General features: G+C 51.2%; 1 protein-coding gene across 3 annotated transcripts in view; it reads right to left on the bottom strand.

The window, feature by feature from the left end:
* NTN1 (netrin 1) overlaps positions 1-20,253 on the bottom strand; it is a 247,015-nt gene that overhangs the window by 41,135 nt on the left and 185,627 nt on the right. For all 3 annotated transcript variants that reach the window (XM_030923462.1, XM_030923461.1, XM_030923460.1), the window contains exons 4-5: positions 19,240-19,389; positions 16,231-16,284 (exon numbers count right to left, since the gene is read on the bottom strand). In XM_030923462.1, coding sequence (XP_030779322.1) covers positions 16,231-16,284; positions 19,240-19,389 — 204 coding nt within the window. The remainder of the gene's footprint in view (positions 1-16,230; positions 16,285-19,239; positions 19,390-20,253) is intronic.

Here is a 20,253-nt window from a genome sequence, read left to right as displayed (position 1 = left end):
TGGCCAATGGGACACATGTATAAGTGATCCTCAACATTTTCAAGCCCAGCCCATAGGTTTCCCAAGAGTTCCCAATGTTCTCTTTCCCTGACTGTGGCTGGATGCAGAGAAACCCACAATGACAGGCCCTAGAAGATGGCAGAGCCATGTGATAAAAGGGGCCTGAGCCCCTGACACTCACTGCTTGAAAGGGAGCCACCATCCACGGCTGTGATGGACTGTCGTATAAGTAAGAAATAGCAGGGCTGGGTGCAGTGGCTCATCCCTGTAATCCCGAGGTGGGAGGCCAAGGTGGGTGGATCATTTGAGGTCAGGAGTTCAAGACCAGCCTGGCCAACATGTTGAAACCCAGTCTCTACTAAAAATACAAAAATTAGCTGGGCGTGGTGGTGCATGCCTGTAATCCCAGCTACTTGGGAGGCTAAGGCAGGAGAATTGCTTGAACCCAGGAGATGGAAGTTGCAGTCAGCCGAGATTGTGCCACTGCACTCCAGCTTGGGCGACAAGAGCGAAACACCATCTCAAAAAGAAAGAAAAAAAAAAGAAACAGATGGACTATACTATCTGAGCTGTTTGTTACAGCACATAACCTTCCCTGACGAATACAGGGTTGTGAGAAGTAGAGAAAGAGTCTGAATTAGGACAATAGTGGGTGCAGCCATGGTGCTATTGCCTGTTGTCCTGTCCCAAGGGACCCAGGTCACTGTTCCCCACCTTCTAACAGGAGCTGGTACTTGTGAGTACCAGGAACGGAGCTCAATGGTGCCTCCCACACATATGGCCTCCCTTGTAGGTGAAAGCTAGTTAGTCCTTTGTCCGTCGGAACTGTTTTGGAAGTTTCTCTGGGAGGTCTACATGTGACCTTCCCAGCGAAAGGTCAGATACAGTACTCAGGGATCTGTAGGATCCACGGCCAAGCCTGAACTCCTGCGCTGTGATTCTCTCGCTCCAGTTCCCCTTGCTCTCTGGTCTTCTAGAGAAGAGATACGAGAGATATCAGTGAGACTGTCATTACTGAGACCAGCTGGACACAGGAGGGAGGACACGGGACCTCAGAGAATAACCACCAGGTTTTTCTACAGTGTAGGGCTCTTGGAGAGTGGACAAAACAGAAATCCACAGATGGTCCCCAGATTCCAGTAAAACTTCCTTTCCCACCAAATCACTTACCAAGTATAGCAAAGGTGGCTGGTGCCCCGCCCAGAGCCCCTTAACTGGGCCTATGCACCCAGCTGCACACAGCTCACATTTGCACCCTTCTCTGAATGTTTGCCCTTGACGGATGGACACTGCTTTCCCTGGAGAGATCTGGGAGGTTACATGTGCCCTTCCTTAGGGCACAGTCCATAGCCAATGGCTGTCTGACTTGGGCAGGAATCACTACCCAGCCCTTTTGCCTGTAAGTATGACAACTTCTTGGATATGATTCCCGAGCTCCCGTGGGATCAGGCTGAGGCTAGACTTCCACTGCAGCCTTGTTTCCCAGTTTCTTCCCCTGCACTCTCCTGCTTCCCTCATGCCTTTACTGGTTTCTCCTGAAAGCACCCCCTCCATAAATCACCCACACAAGAATCCCTGTCTTGAGCCCCCTGAGGTTCTGGAGAGAATTAAAGCCAAAGACAGCAGGGCCCCGATAACCTGGGTGGATGGCTGGCATCCCACCCACAGCCATCAACTAGCCTCAAAGAAGAAGAGGGAAGGGGTAAGTCCAGGACAATTCCAAAAGGTTACCACCTTCTTGGAGGCTTCTCTGTCTGGTGAAGATGGAAGCTACTCTGAAGATACCTTGGACCATGGGAAGATTTTAGATGCTGAAGTGCAATTTCCTAATCCTTGGGCTGAAGGAGGTGGCCTCCTAGGACAGAAGGAAGGCTGGTCCAGGAGACTAGTGGAGGGGAAGAGGGATGCTGGTAGATGCCTAGGGCAGCTTCAGCCTGAAGAAAATCTTGAAGCAGTCTTCTCTAAAACCTATTTCCCCTTCCATGAATTTCTTTTCTCTTTCTTTCTTTCTTTTTTTTTTTTTTTTTTTTTTTTGACAGAGTCTTGCTCTGTCATCCAGGCTGAAGTGCAGTGGCGTGATCTCAGCTCACTGCAACCTCCACCTCCTGGGTTCAAGTGTTTCTCATGCCTCAGCCTCCCAAGTAGCTGGGACTACAGGTGCCCTCCACCACGCCCGGCTCATTTTTTTTATTATTAGTAGAGACAGGGTTTCGCCATGTCGGCCAGGCTGGTCTCGAACTCCTGACCTCAGGTGATCTGCCCACCTCGGCCTTCCAAAGTGCTGGGATTCCAGGTGTGAGCCACTGCGCCTGGCCCATGCCATGAATTTCTAATCCCTCTTCTGGAGAAGGAAGTTTTTCTAAGCCTCTGTGTCACTCCATAGCTTCCTGCTTAAAAGGATGGTCTGCTTGAAGGACCATGGTAAAGTGGCAACACTGGTTCTGCCATTGACTCACTGCATGACCTAAAACAAGCCACTGTCCTCCTCTGGGCCTCAGTCTCCCCGTGTGTGAGATATGCAGGCCCATCAAATGACCTATCTCTAGGCTCCTTCTGATATTAAGATCCTGAATTTCACTCTCAGGATGCCTTTTTGACAATGCTATGCTGAGGAATGTCTAACAACTGGCTCTCTGGGGAACTTAAAAAAATGTGCTTTGATTTTACCATTTGTCAGCTTCCGAAGTGTAAATATTCCCACCGTGGCCAATTTCAAACTCCCAGCAGGACACCCAGAACGCAGAATTGGGAAGAGATGCATAGTCGGCCCTCGCGAGCCAGTGTGAGCAGGTGCGAGCCAGCTCCACACACCACCAAGCTTCACATGCCTCTCTGTGCAAAATAATTTCAGACCCCTGCTTCATTCCTGATCTCTGCAAACAGAAGGATTTCTCCTTTCCTTAATCCCACAATACATTGTACTACTCTCGAGCAGAGACCACAAAACTGTGCAAATGACACCTGTCACAATCTACCTTAGGAAGGCACTGACCTCTCTGGAGAAAGGAATGGGGAAGGGCAACGCCCCTGCTGGCCGCCTCCCTCCTAGACACCAATCCACTGCCCTTACTGAAGCCTGAAGCCCTGCCCTGGATGGCAAAGACAAGTCCCATGAGCCATGCTCCAGGGCAGAGGCAGGAGACTTGTATCATGTGGCCACACAAACAGCTTTAGGAGCAGAGGCAGAGAGCTGCGAGAGGAAAGTCCTGCTCAGCAGGAGGTGGGGCTGGGGACGGCCAGAGCATAATCACACCAGCCACAGGAGGCAGCCGGTAGCCTCCCGGTCACACCACTACTGTGCTGGTCCTTCCAACTCTGAAAGTCTATCTCCACAAGAGCAAGGCTGCCTGGCAACTGGCTAAACAATGTCCCCACCAATCCATTCTCCTCTTTTCTTTCCTCCCGTAGGGTTGAGCACCCTCCTTGGTCCAAATTCCCCATAATTTCAACATAGCCCTGAAAGAACCTCCGAGGCACCCCCACCACTGCCCAGGTGCTGTGTCTGAGAACACGAGGCTGGCTCCGCACCCCAGGCCCTGCCCAGCTGCTGACAGAACAGGGGAGGACAGCGGATAGGGTCTGGTGGCCACAGTGGCCTCCAAACCAGGCCTTCCCAGGCCCCAGTGATTTTGAGCTGGGAAGGGGCCAAATTTATCCTTTAGCCCAACTCTTTCATTTCGCGGAGAAGGCTGGGTCCAGAACTACCAAATGGCTTGCCGAATGCTTTAACTAGAGTGGGGTGAAATACTCAAAACCCATGATCTCCAGTAAAGGACTGCAGTGATGGTTGTTATTATTTAAGTCTGGAGTGGTTTTAGATCTGGCAGGGTATTTAAGTAATTAGACGGACCACTGTGGGTCCTTTCCAACCCCCTGGGGGCTGGAGGGGGGCTTTACTCACCCCAGTTCAGTGGCTGCGGAGGTTAGGGGCAGGGGAGACTGTACGCTGAGGGCCTCAGGCCAGGTGTGACCCAATTGCTACAAGTCCCCTCCCACCACAGCCCAGGACCTCTACAGGACTCTGCAAGGGGTTTCAGGCCGAGCTCTGAGCCTGGGCCACCTGGGTCTCTGCATCCATCCCTGCCTCAGCCTAGCTCCACAGCCTGCACTGCCCCACCCCTGCCAGCCTCTGCCAGCAAGGTCACTGTGACAGCTGTGTGACACGGAGGTAGGTCCCAAGGACTCCCATCCTCTCTCTCCCCCTGACACCTGTCACTTGTCCTGTTCCCATCGGCCATGCTCCTTGATCCCCCAGTGGGAAGTGCTCCCAAGAAGGGCTGAATATTCCGCCCCCACTTGCTCCTCTGGCCTCCCGGCTCATCCCTTTATCTTCCTCAAGACTGGTGGCAGCTCCACCTGCAAAGGCCCAGAGACAGGGGAACAATGGGGGTCCTGAAACCCACCATGCAAATGGCTTCTTTGTGTTCCTTGGGGTGATGGAGGCCCAGGGCGGAAGGGTAGGGGGTGGTAGAGCTTGCCTGGCCCTGCTCACCCCCAGCCTGACCTCTGCCCTGGCCCTTTGTGCAGGTCCCAAAAGGGAAAAAGAGAGGAAAGGGACGGGGGTGGGGGAAGAGGCCAGGGAAAGTGAGGGAATGAGGAAGGTGGGGGGTGTAGGAGAGAGATTGAGGGAGACGGACAGCAGAGAGTGAGAAAGAAGAGAGGGGAAACTGACTTGCACAGGCCGCTCAGAAGCAGGTTCTCCTGGCCAAGGGGAAGTAAATGTTAAGCTGCACCCTAGGAAACTGCCATTTTTGTGGATCTCAAATGGTCATATACAGCGGCAATTCCGCAGAGTCTGACCTAATACATATGGGCTGTCTGATCTCAAGGTGGGGGGCAGTGAGCAGGTCCCCCGCACCAGAAGAGTCCCATGGCCCCTTGGCTTGGGCTCTGCCTTTCTTTCCTGGACCAGAGTTCTGGGAACCTGGGCTGATGTCAGAAAATCTGGGTTTGACCTAGTGGTTCTTAGCCAGAGGCTCTTCTGTCCCCCAAGGGACACTTAAGTATCACAACTGGCCAGAGGGCAGGTGTTGGCATCCAGTACGAAGAGGCCAGGGGTGCTGCTTTATATCCTACAGTACACAGGGCAGCCGCCACCTCAAAGAGATCTCCGGCCCCCAGGTCAACAGTGCGAGACTGAGAATCCCACGGTTTAAACACCTTAAATAATTGTTGAATGTCTTTCCGTTTCCACACCTTCTGACCCCACTGCTCACATCCCACGAAGCCACAGGACTGGACGTGGCAGTGCCTCTTTTTTAAGGGTAGGTGACATTAACAGTGACAGCATGTACCACACGGAGAATACTTTCCATCTTACATGCCACTTTGCATCCTCAAAAGCAGCCCAGGAATGGCACCCAGATGCATTTCTAAATAGAGTACTTCATATATCACAACACTGCATACTGTTTTTTTTTTTTTTTTGAGACAGAGTCTCACTCTATTGCCCAGGCTGGAGTGCAATGGCACGATCTCGGCTCACTGCAACCTCCGCCTCCCGGGTTCAAGCGATTCTCCTACCTCAGCCTCCCAAGTAGCTAGGATTACAGGTGCCTGCCACCATGCCCAGCTAATTTTTGTATTTTTAGTAGAGACGGGGTTTCACTATGTTGGCCTGGCTGGTCTCGAACTCCTGACCTCCGGTGATCCACCCACCTCAGCCTCCCAAAGTGCTAGGATTACAGGCATGAGCCACCGCACCCAAACCGCATAAAAATTTTTTTTTTTTTAGTCGGAGTTTCACTCTCTTGCCCAGGTTGGAGTGCAAGGGCGCCATCTTGGCTCACTGCAACCTCCACCTCCCAGCTTCAAGTGATTCTCCTGCCTCAGCCTCCCGAAGAGCTGGGGTTACAGGCATGCACCACCACGCCCAGCTAATTTTGTATTTTTACTAGCGATGGGGTTTCTCCATGCTGGTAAGGTTGGTCTCAAACTCCTGACCTCAGGTGATCCGCCTGCCTCAGTCTCCCAAAGTGCTGGGATTACAGGAGTGAGCCACCGCGCTCAGCCGCATAATGTTTTAATAATTAAACCAGTGAGCAAAACAGCCGTCAGGAGACATTTGGGGGAGAACCAAGAAATGTTGACTATGGACTATGTATCAAATGATATTAAGAAACGCATTGTTAATTTTGTTAGGTACAATAATGACATTGAGATGTTCTCAGTTTTTAGAGGTGTATTCTAAAATATTGAGAGCTGAAATGTCATAATGTCTAAACCTCTTTAAAAGTATTTTAGCAGAGACCAGGCACGATGGCTCACCTGGTACTGTGTGTGTGTGTGTATATATATATGTATATATGTGTGTATATATATATATACACATATATGTATGTATGTATGTTGTTGTTTGAGACGGAGTCTCGCTCTGTCACCCAGGCTGGTGCAGTGGCGCGATCTCGGCTCATTGCAAGCTCTGCCTCCCGGGTTCACGCCATTCTCCTGCCTCAGCCTCCAGAGTAGCTGGGACTACAGGCACCCACCACCACGCCCGGCTCATTTTTTGTATTTTTAGCAGAGACGGGGTTTCACCATGTTAGCCAGGATGGTCTCGATCTCCTGACCTCATGATCCGCCCGCCTCGGCCTCCCAAAGTGCTGCGATTACAGGTGTGAGCCACCGCACCCGGCCAATATTTTATCTTCCAATTTAGACATTCTTCCCACATCATTATATGGCTATCCCATTGCCGAGTAACTCAAGCTCTACTCAAAGACACGTAGGTTGTGTTTCTCTTTTGTTATTATAAGCAATGCTGCAATATTCATCTCTAGCTAAATTTTGGCACACATCGCTATTTCCTTTGGCTAAATTCCTAGAATTGAACTGAGGGGGTCACGGATACCTTTGGATACACAATGCCAAATTACCCATCATACAAGTGCCACCAGGTTACCCTCCCACCACCAGAGTAGGTGAGTACCTGCTTCCCCAACCCTTTTCAACACAGAGAATAATTACTTTTTATTTTCCAAACAGTGTCACTCTAATCTCTAGATTTTTTTTTTTTTTTTTTTTTTTTAGACACGGTCTCACTCTGTCACTCACGCTGCAGTGCAGTGGCGTGATAGCTGGGACTACAGGCGTGTGCCAGCACCCCTGGCTTTTTTATTTTTAGTAGAGACAAGGTCTCATTATGTTGCCCAGACTGGTCTTGAACTTCTGGGCTCAAGTGATCCTCCCCCCTTGGCCTCCCAAAGTGCTGGGATCACAGGCATGAGCCACCATGCTCCATCCCTAATAAGCTTTTAAAAGAGTATTCTTGTTAGTGCTATTTATTTATTACTAGTAAGTTTAATGCTTCCTATGTTTATCACCATTTTACAAATTCTCTAAATTTCTAGTTCGTTTTTTTAACCCGATTACGTATTAGGATCTCTTATTGAATTGTGAAAGTTCTTTATTACGAAGGATATTATCTTTGGTCAACCATGTCACAGGTATTTATCTAACCTTCTAGTTTGCCTTTTATTTTGCACATAGAGATATCTGAGATACGGAAGTTTTCCACTTATTATTTTTTGAGACAGAGTTTCACTCTTGTTGCCCAGGCTGGAGTGCAATGGCACAATCTCGGCTCACCGCAACCTCCGCCTCCCAGGTTCAAGCGTTTCTCCTGCCTCAGCCTCCCGAGTAACTGGGATTACAGGCATGCACCACCACGCCTGGCTAATTTTGTAGTTTTAGTAGAGCCGGGGTTCCACTATGTTGGTCAGGCCGGTCTCGAACTTCCCACCTCAGATGATCCGCCCGCCTCGGCCTCCCAAAGTGCTGGGACTACAGGCGTGAGCCGCCACGCCCTGTTCCACTTATTATTTATTCAAAATCTTTCCTTTTATGCTTTTTGACATTTGTATCATGTCTAAAAGGTTTTCCTCATATCAATATTACATTGATATTCCTATGTATGTTATTCTAGAACATTTAAGGACTTATATATTGAAAGTATATAAATCTTTAATCCATTGGTGATATACAGCATATTTTGTTATTATTGTAAAATAAATAGCCAGTTTTCCCAGGACAATTTACTGATCAATTCATCCTTTTCCACACTCACAGTCACAGCTTTACCATATGCTAAGTGTTTTTTTTTTTTTTTGAGATAGAGTCTTGCTCTGCCGCCCGGGCTGGAGTGCAGTGGCCGGATCTCAGCTCACTTCAGCTCACTGCAAGCTCCGCCTCCCAGGTTCACGCCATTCTCCTGCCTCAGCCTCCCGAGTAGCTGGGACTACAGGCGCCCGCCACCACGCCCGGCTAGTTTTTTCTATTTTTTAGTAGAGACGGGGTTTCACCGTGTTAGCCAGGATAGTCTTGATCTCCTGACCTCGTGATCCACCCGTCTCGGCCTCCCAAAGTGCTGGGATTACAGGCTTGAGCCACCGCGCCCGGCCAGCTAAGTTCTTATGTCTACATTTGAGTATGTTTCTAGGCTTTATTTTTCTAGACACAGTCTTGCTCTGTTGCCCAGGCTGAAGTGCAGTGGCATGATCTCGGCTCACTGCAACCTCCGCTTCCCAGCTTCAAGTGATGCTCGTGCCTCAGCCTCCCAAACAGCTGGGACTACAGGCGCACACCAAAAAACCATGTCCAGTTCATTTTTGTATTTTTTGTAGAGATGGGGTTTCACCATTTTGGCCAGGCTGGTCTCGAACTCCTGGCCTCAAGTGATCTGCCTACCTCTGCCTCCCAAAGTGCTGGGATTACAGGTGTGAGCCACTGCACCTGGCCTGTTTCTAGACTTTCTATTCAGCATTAGTGATCTCTATTCCTACACCAGTACTACAATCATTTAAATAATCCTGTTTACAATATCTTTCAATATCTGGTAGGGCAAATCACCCTCCATTAATCTTTTTAAAAAATTATTGGCAATTCTCACCCATTTATTTTTCTGGCTGAATTTAGGAATCGTGTTTCATGTAATTGGGATTTTGACCAGAATTATGCTAATATGCAGATTATTTCTAGGAGAACTGACAGCTTTACAATTTTGGGTCTTGCCTTCCCAGAACGTGGCAAGACTCTGCTTTTCTTGTGTTCTTTAGTGTTCCTTGGAAAAGTCATGTTCTTTTCTTTATAGACATTCTGTACTTTATTGCTACATTTGTTTCATATTTTTACTGGTTTTCTAGTTGAGACTGTTTCCATTATCATAAAATTGACATGCATTCACTGAGGACTTACTACAGGCCACGCTGACCTTTGTAGGTTCATTTTTAATGGCTCCTTGCAGAATTCTCTTAGTTCTAACAACCTTCGGCTGATTCTTTGCTGGTGGAGCTTTGGGTTTATGTTCACCCATTCTGGGATTAGCTGATTTGCCTGGCCAGTCTCACCCTGGCTACCTTGTGACCCCAGGGTCGGAGCTCTGTTAACTGTTCTCTAGTGCTCACCACCTGTAAGGCTAGTCATCCCAGTTCCAAGCGCCAACCAACCACACTCACCAGAACCCCTTTAGTTGGCACCTGTAAAAAGCAGGGGCTTTTGACTGGCTGCCCCTCCACGTCTCTTTGGTTTCAGGTCACCCCTCAGTGGATACTTGAGTTTGTCTTCTTTCCTAGCAGGATGTTACCACATAGGATTTGTTGTTGTTATCTAAAATTGACCAAACAGCGTAACTTTGGCTGGACACGGTGACTCACCCCTGTAATCCCAGCACTTTGAAAGGCTGAGGCAGGCAGATCATGAGGTCAGGAGTTCGAAACCAGCCTGGCCAACACGGTGAAACCCCGTCTCTACTAAAAATACAAAAATTAGCCAGGCGTGGTGGCGTATGCCTGTAATCCCAGCTACTCAGGAAGCTGAGGCAGGAGAATTGCTTGAAACCAGAAGGCAGGGGTTGCAGTGAACTGAGATTGTGCCACTGCACTCCACCCTGGGTGAAAGAGCGAAACGTCGTCTCAAAAAACAAAAAAAAACGTAACTTCTGAGAGAATGGCATGGTGGCCAACACCACTCACAGACTCTGCGTCAGGGCAACCACAGCCAGAATCGCAGTGATGCTGCCTGCTAGGGCTCACCAATCTCTCTGTGCCTCAGTTTGCCCCTCTATAAAATGGGGGAGATGACAATACCTAGCTCCATGGGTGGAAGAGATGATTAAACAGTTAATAATACAGAGCATTTGGAACAGTACCTACCACAGAGCAAGCATCTTATGTATATAAATGCTGTCTCCTCCTTCCCTGAGCCAGAATCCATTTATCTTTTATTCTGGGCCTGGTCCAGTCTTCTCTCAGGATAATACTAATCTGATGGTGTGTTAATGACTTCACTGGTCATTTATCTAAATGGCTAACCCAGGACAGCCTAACATCCCATTTCATACCACCCTTTGAAACCAGTGCCTTGGTCAATTACTGGGCCTCTTTACCAGTGGCCTGGGCTGTCTGCACAGCCAGTGATCCCTGCTCCTACCAGGGGTCTTATCTGTGGACCCCACAGCTCCCTTTCTGCTATACCGAGAGCCCTGAAGCCTCCCTACCTGGGACTCAAGGAACCAGATCCTTCTCAGATGCTTCCAAAAGGGGAGAGAGGCTCAGGCTGTGCAGCCAGAACTTGAAGCCATGTACCCACAGCTAAAGGGCTAGAAGACAACAGAGGACTTCCGCCATCCCCTCCAAAGGTTCCCAGTGAGTGAGGCGACAGGAAGGCAAGCATGTCCCCCCTTGCTGCCTATGCTCCAGTGCCTTGTCTCCAGGACACTCACTCCAGCCCCAGACAAATCAGACTCACTTTACCCTTGGACTCTGATCCAAAGCACTTGATTTTTTTTTTTTTTTTTAATTGTGGCAAAATATACATAAGATTTAGCACTTTTTTTTTTTTTTTTTTGAGATGGAGTTTTACTCGTTGCCCAGGCTGGAGTCCAATGGTGTGATCTCAGCTCACTGCAACCTCCACCTCCCGGGTTCAAGCAATTCTCCTGCCTCAGCCTCCCAAGTAGCTGGGATTACAGGCGTGCGCCACCACACCCAGCTAATCTTATATTTTTAGTAGAGATGGAGTTTCACCGTGTTGGTCAGACTGGTCTCGAATTCCTGATCTCAGGTGATCCGTCCAGCTTGGTTTCCCATAGTGCTGGGATTACAGGTGTGAGCCACCGCACCCAGCCAGATTTAGCATTTTTAAGTGTACAATAGCATTAAGTCCATTCACAACACTGTACAACTCATCACCACTATCAAGTTCCAGAACTTTTTCATCACCCAAAAAGGAAAACCTGTACCTATTAAACAGCTGCTCCCCAGTCCCTAGCAACCCCTAATCTGCTTTCTGTCTCTGGATTTGCTTATGCTGAACATTTCAGATACACGGAATCATGATATATAGCCTTTGGGTCTGGCTTATTTCAATCAGCATGATGTTTTCAAGGTTCTTCTGTGTTGTAGCACATGTCAGAACTTCATTTTTTTTCTTGAGACATGGCCTTGATCTGTCACCCAGGCTGGAGTGCAGTGGTGCAATCACGGCTCACTGCAGCCTCAACCTCCTGGGCTCAGGTGATCTTCCCACCTCAGCCTCCTGAGTAGCTGGAACTACAGGCGTGCATCACCATGCCTGCCTTTTTTTTTTTTTTTTTTTTTTTTTAATGGAGAGATGAGGTTTCACTTTTTGCCCAGGCTGGTCTCAAACTCCTGGGCTCAAGCAATCCATCCGCCTTGAGCCTCCCAAAGTGGTGGGATTATGGGCGTGAGCCACCGCACCTGGCCATTCATTTCTTCTTATGGCTAAATAGTCCCTGTATAGATATACCACATGCTGTGTATCTGTTCATCTGATGATGGACAGGTAGGCTGTTTCCACCTTTTGGCTATCATGAAGTCAAGCTCTTGACCTTTAACTGGTTTCTAGTTCTTACCTCTCTGCTTGGTTCAGGCTCTACCATGAGCTGCTGGAAGGCTCTGACAAGCCCACCATGCAGCTCCCTCAATTGCTCCCTGCCTTGGGCAGTCCAACTTGTGACTTCCCTGAGGTCTTCAAAAGCCAATCAAGCTGACTCTCCATACCTGTCCTCACGCCAGCAACTCCCACCCCAGTCCCACCTTTCTGGATGGAGAAGCTGGCTCAACCCCTCATTATACCGTGGCACTTGTATTTTTCATGTCAATTTGTTTTTTTAATTGAGCACTTTGAACAGGCCCTCCACTGAGTCACAGGCTTTACTGAGATCATCCCATTCAATCCTTACAACAGCCCTAGTGGCAGGGTTGCGATTACCCCATTTCACAGACGAAGAATCCGAGAGAGGGATCAAGCAGCCCTCAGGTCTCGGCCTCCCATTTTAGTGCCCTTTTCTCCCTCCCCACAATCCCTTGTCAATACCGCATTCAAGTCCCATCAGCTCATTTTCCTGTATTCACCCAGCCGATTCCCTATCCTGGTAAACAAAAGCCTAAACAAGAGAATCCATGCTTATCCAGGTTGCAGGTCTATATAAACCCAACTTCCTTCCATGAAGAGGCCACCGGATGTGACTTCTCTAAGGTCAACCCCCACCCCCACCACACAGGCCGGGTAGCACCTGAGTGCGGAGCGTCTCAGAGCAGTTTGGCTGCCAGGCTCTGCGGTGTTTTCCCTTCAGACTACCATCAAGGTAATATGCACAATTGCCCTTGGCAGCCACACCCACCCCAGGCTGGGACTGCTGAGGCAGTTAGCCAAAGGCACCAGGTAAGGCCCCGAGCACCTCCAGAAGACAGGGTTGGGAGAGAGAACCTGGGATCCCTGACGAGAGATGGAGGGAGCTCAGAAGTTGGCCAGCTCCATGCTCCTGTACCCCCAGAGCGCTGGGTCCAGCTCCCACTCAAAGGCAGCTATGATCCCTCAAACCAAGGAGGCCAGCAAAGGCAGCCTTTCCTGCCTCTGGACCTCTTTGCTGTGTTTCTGCTGGAAGGCCCATGGGCAGTGGTGAGGTGGAATTGGCTGCCATAGGCCCTGAGGGCCAATCATGCACCTCTCCCAATTTCACATTCAATGACATCTCATTGGGTAGCCAGAAACCTGCCAGGGAGGGAATATTGACACCAAGGGAAGTGGCAGATGCTACACATTGGCCCCACCCCCTGCCCCAGGCAGTTGCTAAATATTTACCAGCACCTCCACCCACACACAGGCCTCTGCCTGGGATGTGGAACAAGTGGACCCTCGGGGCAGACCGAGAACAAGCAGGCACTTCTGAAGAGGAAACCCCAGCAGGAGGAGCTCACTCCTGCCACAGCCAGCCAGGGAGGGAAGGGCTTGTGGAGCACTGGGTCCACCCCTTCGTTCTTCCAGAAGGCAGAAGGGAGACGCCATTGCATTGTCCAAGTTCTTAGAATCAGTGAAGGGCAAACCCCACGTCTCCTGGCTCCACACCAGTCTCCTCCCACCAAACCAAGTGGCCACCACAAAACCAAACAATTTGCAAATCAAGAACTCCCCTTGAGCTGATAGGTGGGGAAGGCGTGGGGGAGGGAAGGCAGGTGTCTCTCTTTTATCCTTGAGTGCTGAGGTCTCTACAACCAGTAAGTAGGTAAGTGCCGGGGGAGCCTTGGGCACCATGCCCTTCTTGAGTGGGTGGTCCCTCTCTCCCTTCCTCCTTGTTTCCCTCCTGGTCTCCCCGGCCCCAGACCCCCACCCAGACACTACGTTCCTCGTCTCCCTGGCCCATGACGGTTTCCCAGCTAGCTCTGCGAACAGGTCAAGAACATTCCCGGAGTGAGCTGGCCCTTCAAGGGGATGAGTTCAGGGGAAGGTTATGTCCATCAGCTTTCAGAACAAATTCTCAGCTTATTAATTCTCCTCTGGTACGCAGGCAAAAGCAAACAAGCTTTTCTCGGGCAGCCTCGCACAGAGGCCTCCCCTGTTCAAACACAGCAAGAGTGGACAGGTTTGGGAGCACTGAGCTCCCAGGCCCCGCTTCCCGGGGGGCCCTCCTGGCCTCCTGCCTGCAATGTCTCAGCCGCTGAGACAAGGCACGCCCAGCCTCTCTGTGGTGGGAGGCCCCACGGTCCAGCACTTGTGTCTCAGAGATGGTTCCGGTTCTCTGGAACATTCTCTGGGACAGACGCCCTGGGCATCCCAGGACCCCCAGAGCAAGGCAGCGCGGGTCTGGTCAAAGCTACAAACATTGCTACAGGCTTCCAACCTGCTCACTCAGCCTCTCTCTGAGGAAGGTACTTTATAAGGGTGTTTATTTACTGCTCGCTTCAGTTTAAACCATACTTTTAAAGGTTCAGAATGAGGAAAGGAAATAAACAGTAACAAAGTCAAGCAGTCTGAAAAGTTAAACAACCCAAAGAAGACATTTCAAAGGAGGAGGCTGCAAGTATTTATAAGCAGCCGCTCCAGAATCTTTTGTCTGGCGGAGCCAAGAACCTCGGAAGTTTTATACCAGCTTCTTGCAGCCTATGTAGAAACCTCATGACGTCCCTCCCCCTCCACATCTTTCCCCATTTGCCCATTTCTGACTTGGAAGGGAAAAACTCAAAAGTCAAGGGTTTGTGGGTTTGTGAGAAACCCAGAGTCAAGCTACAAGGACTAGAGAAATGGGGGGAGTGAGAGACAAAGATGGAGATGGAGAGAGATCTTTAAGGTCTGTCTTGCTTTTGCATGAGCTGTGGACGCAGCCCCTGCTCAAAAGCCTCAGTCCTCTGCAGTGTGCACAGCCTTAAGATCTTGTCCAGGTAAGTCTCAGGCAAGGACGAATGCCACATCAAGGAGAGCAAGAATCGAAGTTCCATTTAAGTATCTTCTACCTTCAAAACTGCTCTCCCCTAGAGCTGAACTAATTTAGGACGTTCCTTTGAAATGTGCTGTGACAGAGAGAGCTTCTTCTTTAGCTCTGTCAACCAGTCTCCCTGTCACGCCGCTTCCTTCAATCCTTTCTCTTCGCCATTTCCCCTGCGTGGGGCTCAACCAAAGGCCCCTGAAGGCTCTGCAAACAACGCAAGACTGAACTGTCTCTGGCTTTCCCAGCGCTGCCTCTGGCACTCCCTGAAATGCATTTCTGTCCCTTCCTGTTTGCTGGCTGTTTGTGGACCATGCCTGTGCAAGTGCTGAATCTGTCTTCTCTCAAGTTTCCAGTGCACTGCCAATACTCTCCAAAATCCAGTCTGTATCCTAAAATATTCAGGCGGCCACCTGGGTTTGCAAGCTCCTCCACACCTCCCTATAGTCCTTTCTGGGGGAGGGAAAGGGTCCCCAGCACGAGCATGAATGTCCATGCTGGGGTGCCTCACTGTCACCTTCTGCCCTCTTCTACCCCAAGGACCAGTACACAAAAGCCCTGTGTGACCCCAGGACCAGGACTGTGGGTGCAGGCCTGGGCTGCTCTCAGCAGGGCATCCGGCAGGGCTGTGCCCTCTGAGTGCCCAAAGCCAGAGCTATGCAACCTTTCTTGTGTCAAGGACTGGTGAAGCCTGTGGACCCTTCCTCAAAAAACATTTCTCCACGCTAAAATAAAATACACAGGTCTACAAAGGAAATTAATAATACTGAAATGCCACTGCCCAAATATCTTTAAAGACGCAGATTGATGGTATGGTTACGTTACACGAGTGCTTCTTTATTAACGATTATAAATCAGGATCTAGCAGCGGGTCTAGTAACTTCTGTCGTTTTGAGAAGCAATAACCAGCATGAACAATATTTATGATATCTGCACCAGCTAGAATGTGATGTGAAAACCGCTGTGACTTCTGCCGGTGACCAAGGTGCAGGCTTGGCCGCATGCTGCGGTCTGCGGCCTCTCTTTGCCATGGAGGAAATGCTAAATTTTCAGTTGGAGGCGAATGAAAATGAAGATGTGATTCTCCCCCACGCCCACCTCCCAGGCCCCCTGCATTCTGCTTCTGTGCTCCTGTACCCAAGCCTCCTTCTGTATCCCCAGCACCTGGCTCCTTCCTTCTCTGCAGCCCCAGGAAGGAGTGACAGGCCCTCAGCTTGGAAGGTGTTGGGCTGGTGGGCAGCTAGTGGACAAATAGAAGGAGCTCAGTTTTTAGGGTTCCAGGCTTGGGAGAGAGGTACCATTAAAATCTCCTCCATTTGATTCTCAGAGGGAAAGTCACAACACAGTGTCCTGTAGCTCCAGCTTCTTCAGTGCAACCCAGGGGTGCCAGTCATACGGAGCAGACCCCAGATAGCGGTTAGAGGAGTCTGGGCTTCCGAACACCCCTTCCCCGTTAACCCACCCCGCCACACAGCAAAAGTGGGAAATTAGAAGCGAAGGGGGCAGTTTACCTTCAGGCTCCTCCACGCTGCTGGCTGCAGTCGTCGGCGGCGCTACGGGGATCTCTTTGTGAGGTTCAAGACGGGGGCGAGGGGAGGGGGTGGTGGAGAGAAAACAAGGTAAGACGACATGATTTTTTGACTTTAGAATGAGCCCAGCACAGACTCCTCCCAACTTCCTGGGACCCTCCCCTCCATTTCCCACTCCCTGGCTCAAGAAAAGTCAGAGGAACAGAAGCCGACAGCGGCATCCTGGGCAGGTGGTGTTTTTCTCCTTTCGCCTAGCAGGGGGGCGTGAAGGCAGGAGGGAGGCGGCAACACAGAGCCTGGCCTTGCCCCCACCCCCGGGCCTGACATCAACTCAGCTCCACCCCTGGGGGGAGGGAGAGGGGCTTCCCCAGGCCACTCTCCTCATCGTGATGTGGCCACCTGGGCCCTGCTCATCTCTAAGCTCAACTCGCAGGTGGAGAAGGATCCATGGCAGGACGGCACACAAGGCGCTGGGAACCTGCCCAAAGGAAAAGGTTTCTCCCACATGCAGAGAAGTGTTGGCAGCACGGCCCAGGTTCCTACGGCCTCACCTCTCAGGTGCTAAGGCATTTTCTTAGTGGGCAGCATGGGACCACGAGTGCAGATCCAAGAGCCTCATAAAAGCTGGTGCTTCGTTTTGATTATTCTCTATCTAATACAGCAATTTGGCCAGGTGCAGGGGCTCCCATCTCTCATCTCAACACGTTGGGGGCCCAGGGTGGGAGGATGGCTTGAAATCGGGAGTTTGCAACCAGCCTGGCCAACAAAGCAAGACTTTGCCTCTACAAAAAAGAAAACAAATTAGCCAGGCGTGGTGGCACGCACCTGTAGTCCCAGCCACTCAGGAGGCTGAGGCAGGAGGATCCCTGGAGCCCAGGAGTTTGAGGTTGCAGTGAGCTATGATGGCACCACTGCACTGCAGCCTGGGCAACAGAGCACTATCCCGTCTCAAAAAGTATATATAATAATAAACATTTAAAAAGCAGTTGGTTCCTACTACCTGCCGGACCCCACCCTGTGCTCAAGAAAGGAGAGGCGGTTCATCCAGTCCCCACTGTTCATTGGTTCAGCAGCCTGGCACTGAAGCTCTGGCTTCCTCTTTCTGGACATGGCCAAACCATGGACCAGAAGTCCCCAAGAGGAAGGGACTCACTTCCCCTGGTGACCACGAACCCCACTGACTCTAGCCACCATCTGACTCTTGGCGGTAAAACTCTGACTCCCAGATGCTAAACAAGCTAGGATTTGAGGCTTGGTGGAGGGACATGGGCTACTCAGGCCGGGAGGCAAATGTGAGAGGCACCGGAGGCATCTTCTGCTCCTTTAGGAAGAACAAGTGGGGGACACAGTCCTCAATGTGGGGTCAAATCTTGATCTCAGGCAACTGTATTAGCAACAACCACCCATAGGTGCTCTGTCGCAATGGGTTATTAGGAAGCTGGACCTAAAAAGGCACCTGGTCCCAGCAGAAACATCCCGGAGGCAACACCTGAATGGTCCAGTCTAATCCCGCAAGTCCACAAATGGAGCCGGAGCCAATGGCCGCAGAGCCACTGTGACCACCAACCTCAGCGCCTGAGGTCAGCCTGGCTCTGGGACGCCCACGCAGGCCCCATGGCTACCCAAACTGGGACAAAACAGGGCATGAGTCCCCCAGGCACGGTCTGGGACCTGTAGCTCTTCCCTTGGGAAGAGCACGCGAAAATTCAGGATGGAGCCCCAGGTTGCCCGGTAGGGAGCAATGCTCTCGCCAGGCATCAGCCCGCCCTTTGCCAGAGGAGGGGAGAAGGCACAGGCTGGGAAGTGAGAGTTCCCAAGGGTTCAGCCTCTGATTCAGAAACACCAGCTCTCATGTCTAGGCTTGATCTTTCCACTTGAGGATTTGAAATGTTGGTTCTAACCATTTCTGAGCAACCTGAGAACTCCTAACTCCCTAAAGAAGGAAGACCTCAGTTTCCCCATGTTTTCCGAACCCCAGATTTCCTCCCAGCTGTCTAAAAATGTTCACCTTGCAGAATGTGGATGGACAGAAGGATTCTGACGAACCGTGAGGCTGACAATTGGAGGTTGTTGTGAAACCATTTCAACCTGCTCTGCCCTGGATGGGTGCTGAGCCCCCTCTACCGAGGCTTGGATCCTGGTCATTTGCTATTAGCAAGCCCCTGAGAACAGCTGTGCAGAACTCCTCAGGGTTGCTATCATCCTTCATTAGGGCCACAGGTGCGGTGCATGGAAGCCCTGCCTAGCTCCTCTCAAAGGCCCTGGGCTGTCCGTCCTTTCTGTTCTGAACCCACCAGGGGCAGAGGGAAAGCCGACATTCCGGCAATAGTGACAGCAGCACGCCTGGAATGGACCCACCCCAGATCCAGGGTCCAGGGTCCAGGTGGACAGTGAGAATGGGGCCAGTGCTGAGGACAGCAGCTTGCTTTCCCCCAGAAACAGGAGACCCAGTGTTTGTCAGATAGACGGCCTCAGACAGGCTGGCTCTGCTGAGCCCCCAGTGGCTTCTGTAAGAACTTCTATGAGCTTGGGGGGTCTCCCACGTGGACTCAATGAGCATGAGGCCTTGAATGCAGGAATGTACATTGACCACAGAACCCACTGAACGGGCCAGGCACGGTGGCTCATGCCTGTAATCCCAGCACTTTGGGAGGCCAAGGTGGGCGGATCACCTGAGGTCAGGCGTTCAAGACCAGCCTGGCCAGCATGGTGAAATCCCATACTCTATTAAAAAGACAAAAATAAGCGGGGCATGGAGGCATGCACCTGTAATTCCAGCAACTCGGGAGGCTGAGGCAGGAGAATCACTTGAACCCGGGAAGCAGAGGTTGCAGTGAGCTGAGATCATGCCACTGCACTCCAGCCTGGGCGACAGAGTGAGACTCCCTCTCAAAAATAAAAGAACCCACTGAACGTCAGTGACCAGCATCCTCAAAAGCTCACTGTCCCCCACAAAGCCAGAGACTTGAAAAGCTGGTGCCCCACACATACTTATGCAGGGGGCAATGGGCGAGCGGCTCTGCTGGTAGCCTTTGGCGCAGCGGTTGCAGGTGATACCCGTCACGCCGTCCTTACAGGGACACTGGCCGGTGGTTTGGTTGCAGGTTTTGCCAGCGGCGCCCACGGGGTGACAATCACAGGCTGCAGAGAACACAAAATGGGAGGGTCAGACAAGGGGGAAGGGGCCAGTGCATCCCCCCACCAGAGCCCTCCCTACCCAGGGTGCCTCCATGGACCCTGCCCTAGAGGAAGAGCAGCAAGGGAGAGCAGGCCCAGCCAAGCCCAAACGCACTCCGGAAGCTCTGACACTGGCCACCCGCCTACCTGGAAACGGGGACTAAAAACTAAAATGGACCGACCTGAAGAGACTGCTTTGGCAGCAGGAAAGTAAAGTGCGGGAGCCCTTTTGGAAGCCCAGGAGGAAGGCTTTCAAATACCTTCTCAGGAAGGCAAATCCAGCAGCCCTGATCGCGCCTGGGTGGAGGAGTCAGGATTTGAGGGTACACGTTCCCTTGACAGGGTCAGCCTATGCATTTTCACTCCGTCCTCGACCAGCTCCCTGCCCCCAAGTTTTCTTGCCGACCCAGGGCATGGGAGGAGTGGGGTTTGAGGCCTGATGAAGCTCTGGGGTTTGCCAGGTTAGAGGGAGTCACAGGGAGGGGTGGCTCCCCCAGCTGCTGCCCCCCACCCCTGACCCTGCTTTGCAGCCAAGGCAGCCTTCTGAATCACAAAACCCACACACTGTTGCACTACAAAGGGTCACAGTGATCATTTAAGTTTAAAAGCTTGATTAAATGTGCAAACAAAGACAGGAGAGGTAAAGGAAACTCCCAGAGCCCCACAGGAAGGGAACAGCCAGGCTGGGAGGTGAAGCAAGGCTGGGATTCTCAGGCCAGCAACTACGGCTCCACAGAGCAGGCCCCCCACCTTCCTCCTAGGCTTGAAAGGGTGGAGAGGTAGGGTTGCCCACCCCGTCATGCTTCACGGAGGCTCTGTTGCTGTGTC

This window comes from Rhinopithecus roxellana, chromosome 19 (assembly GCF_007565055.1).
Source record: "Rhinopithecus roxellana isolate Shanxi Qingling chromosome 19, ASM756505v1, whole genome shotgun sequence".
NCBI classification, from domain to species: Eukaryota; Metazoa; Chordata; class Mammalia; order Primates; family Cercopithecidae; genus Rhinopithecus; species Rhinopithecus roxellana.
Note: the sequence above shows the minus strand (reverse complement) of the source record. Positions and strands in the feature narration are given on the sequence as shown.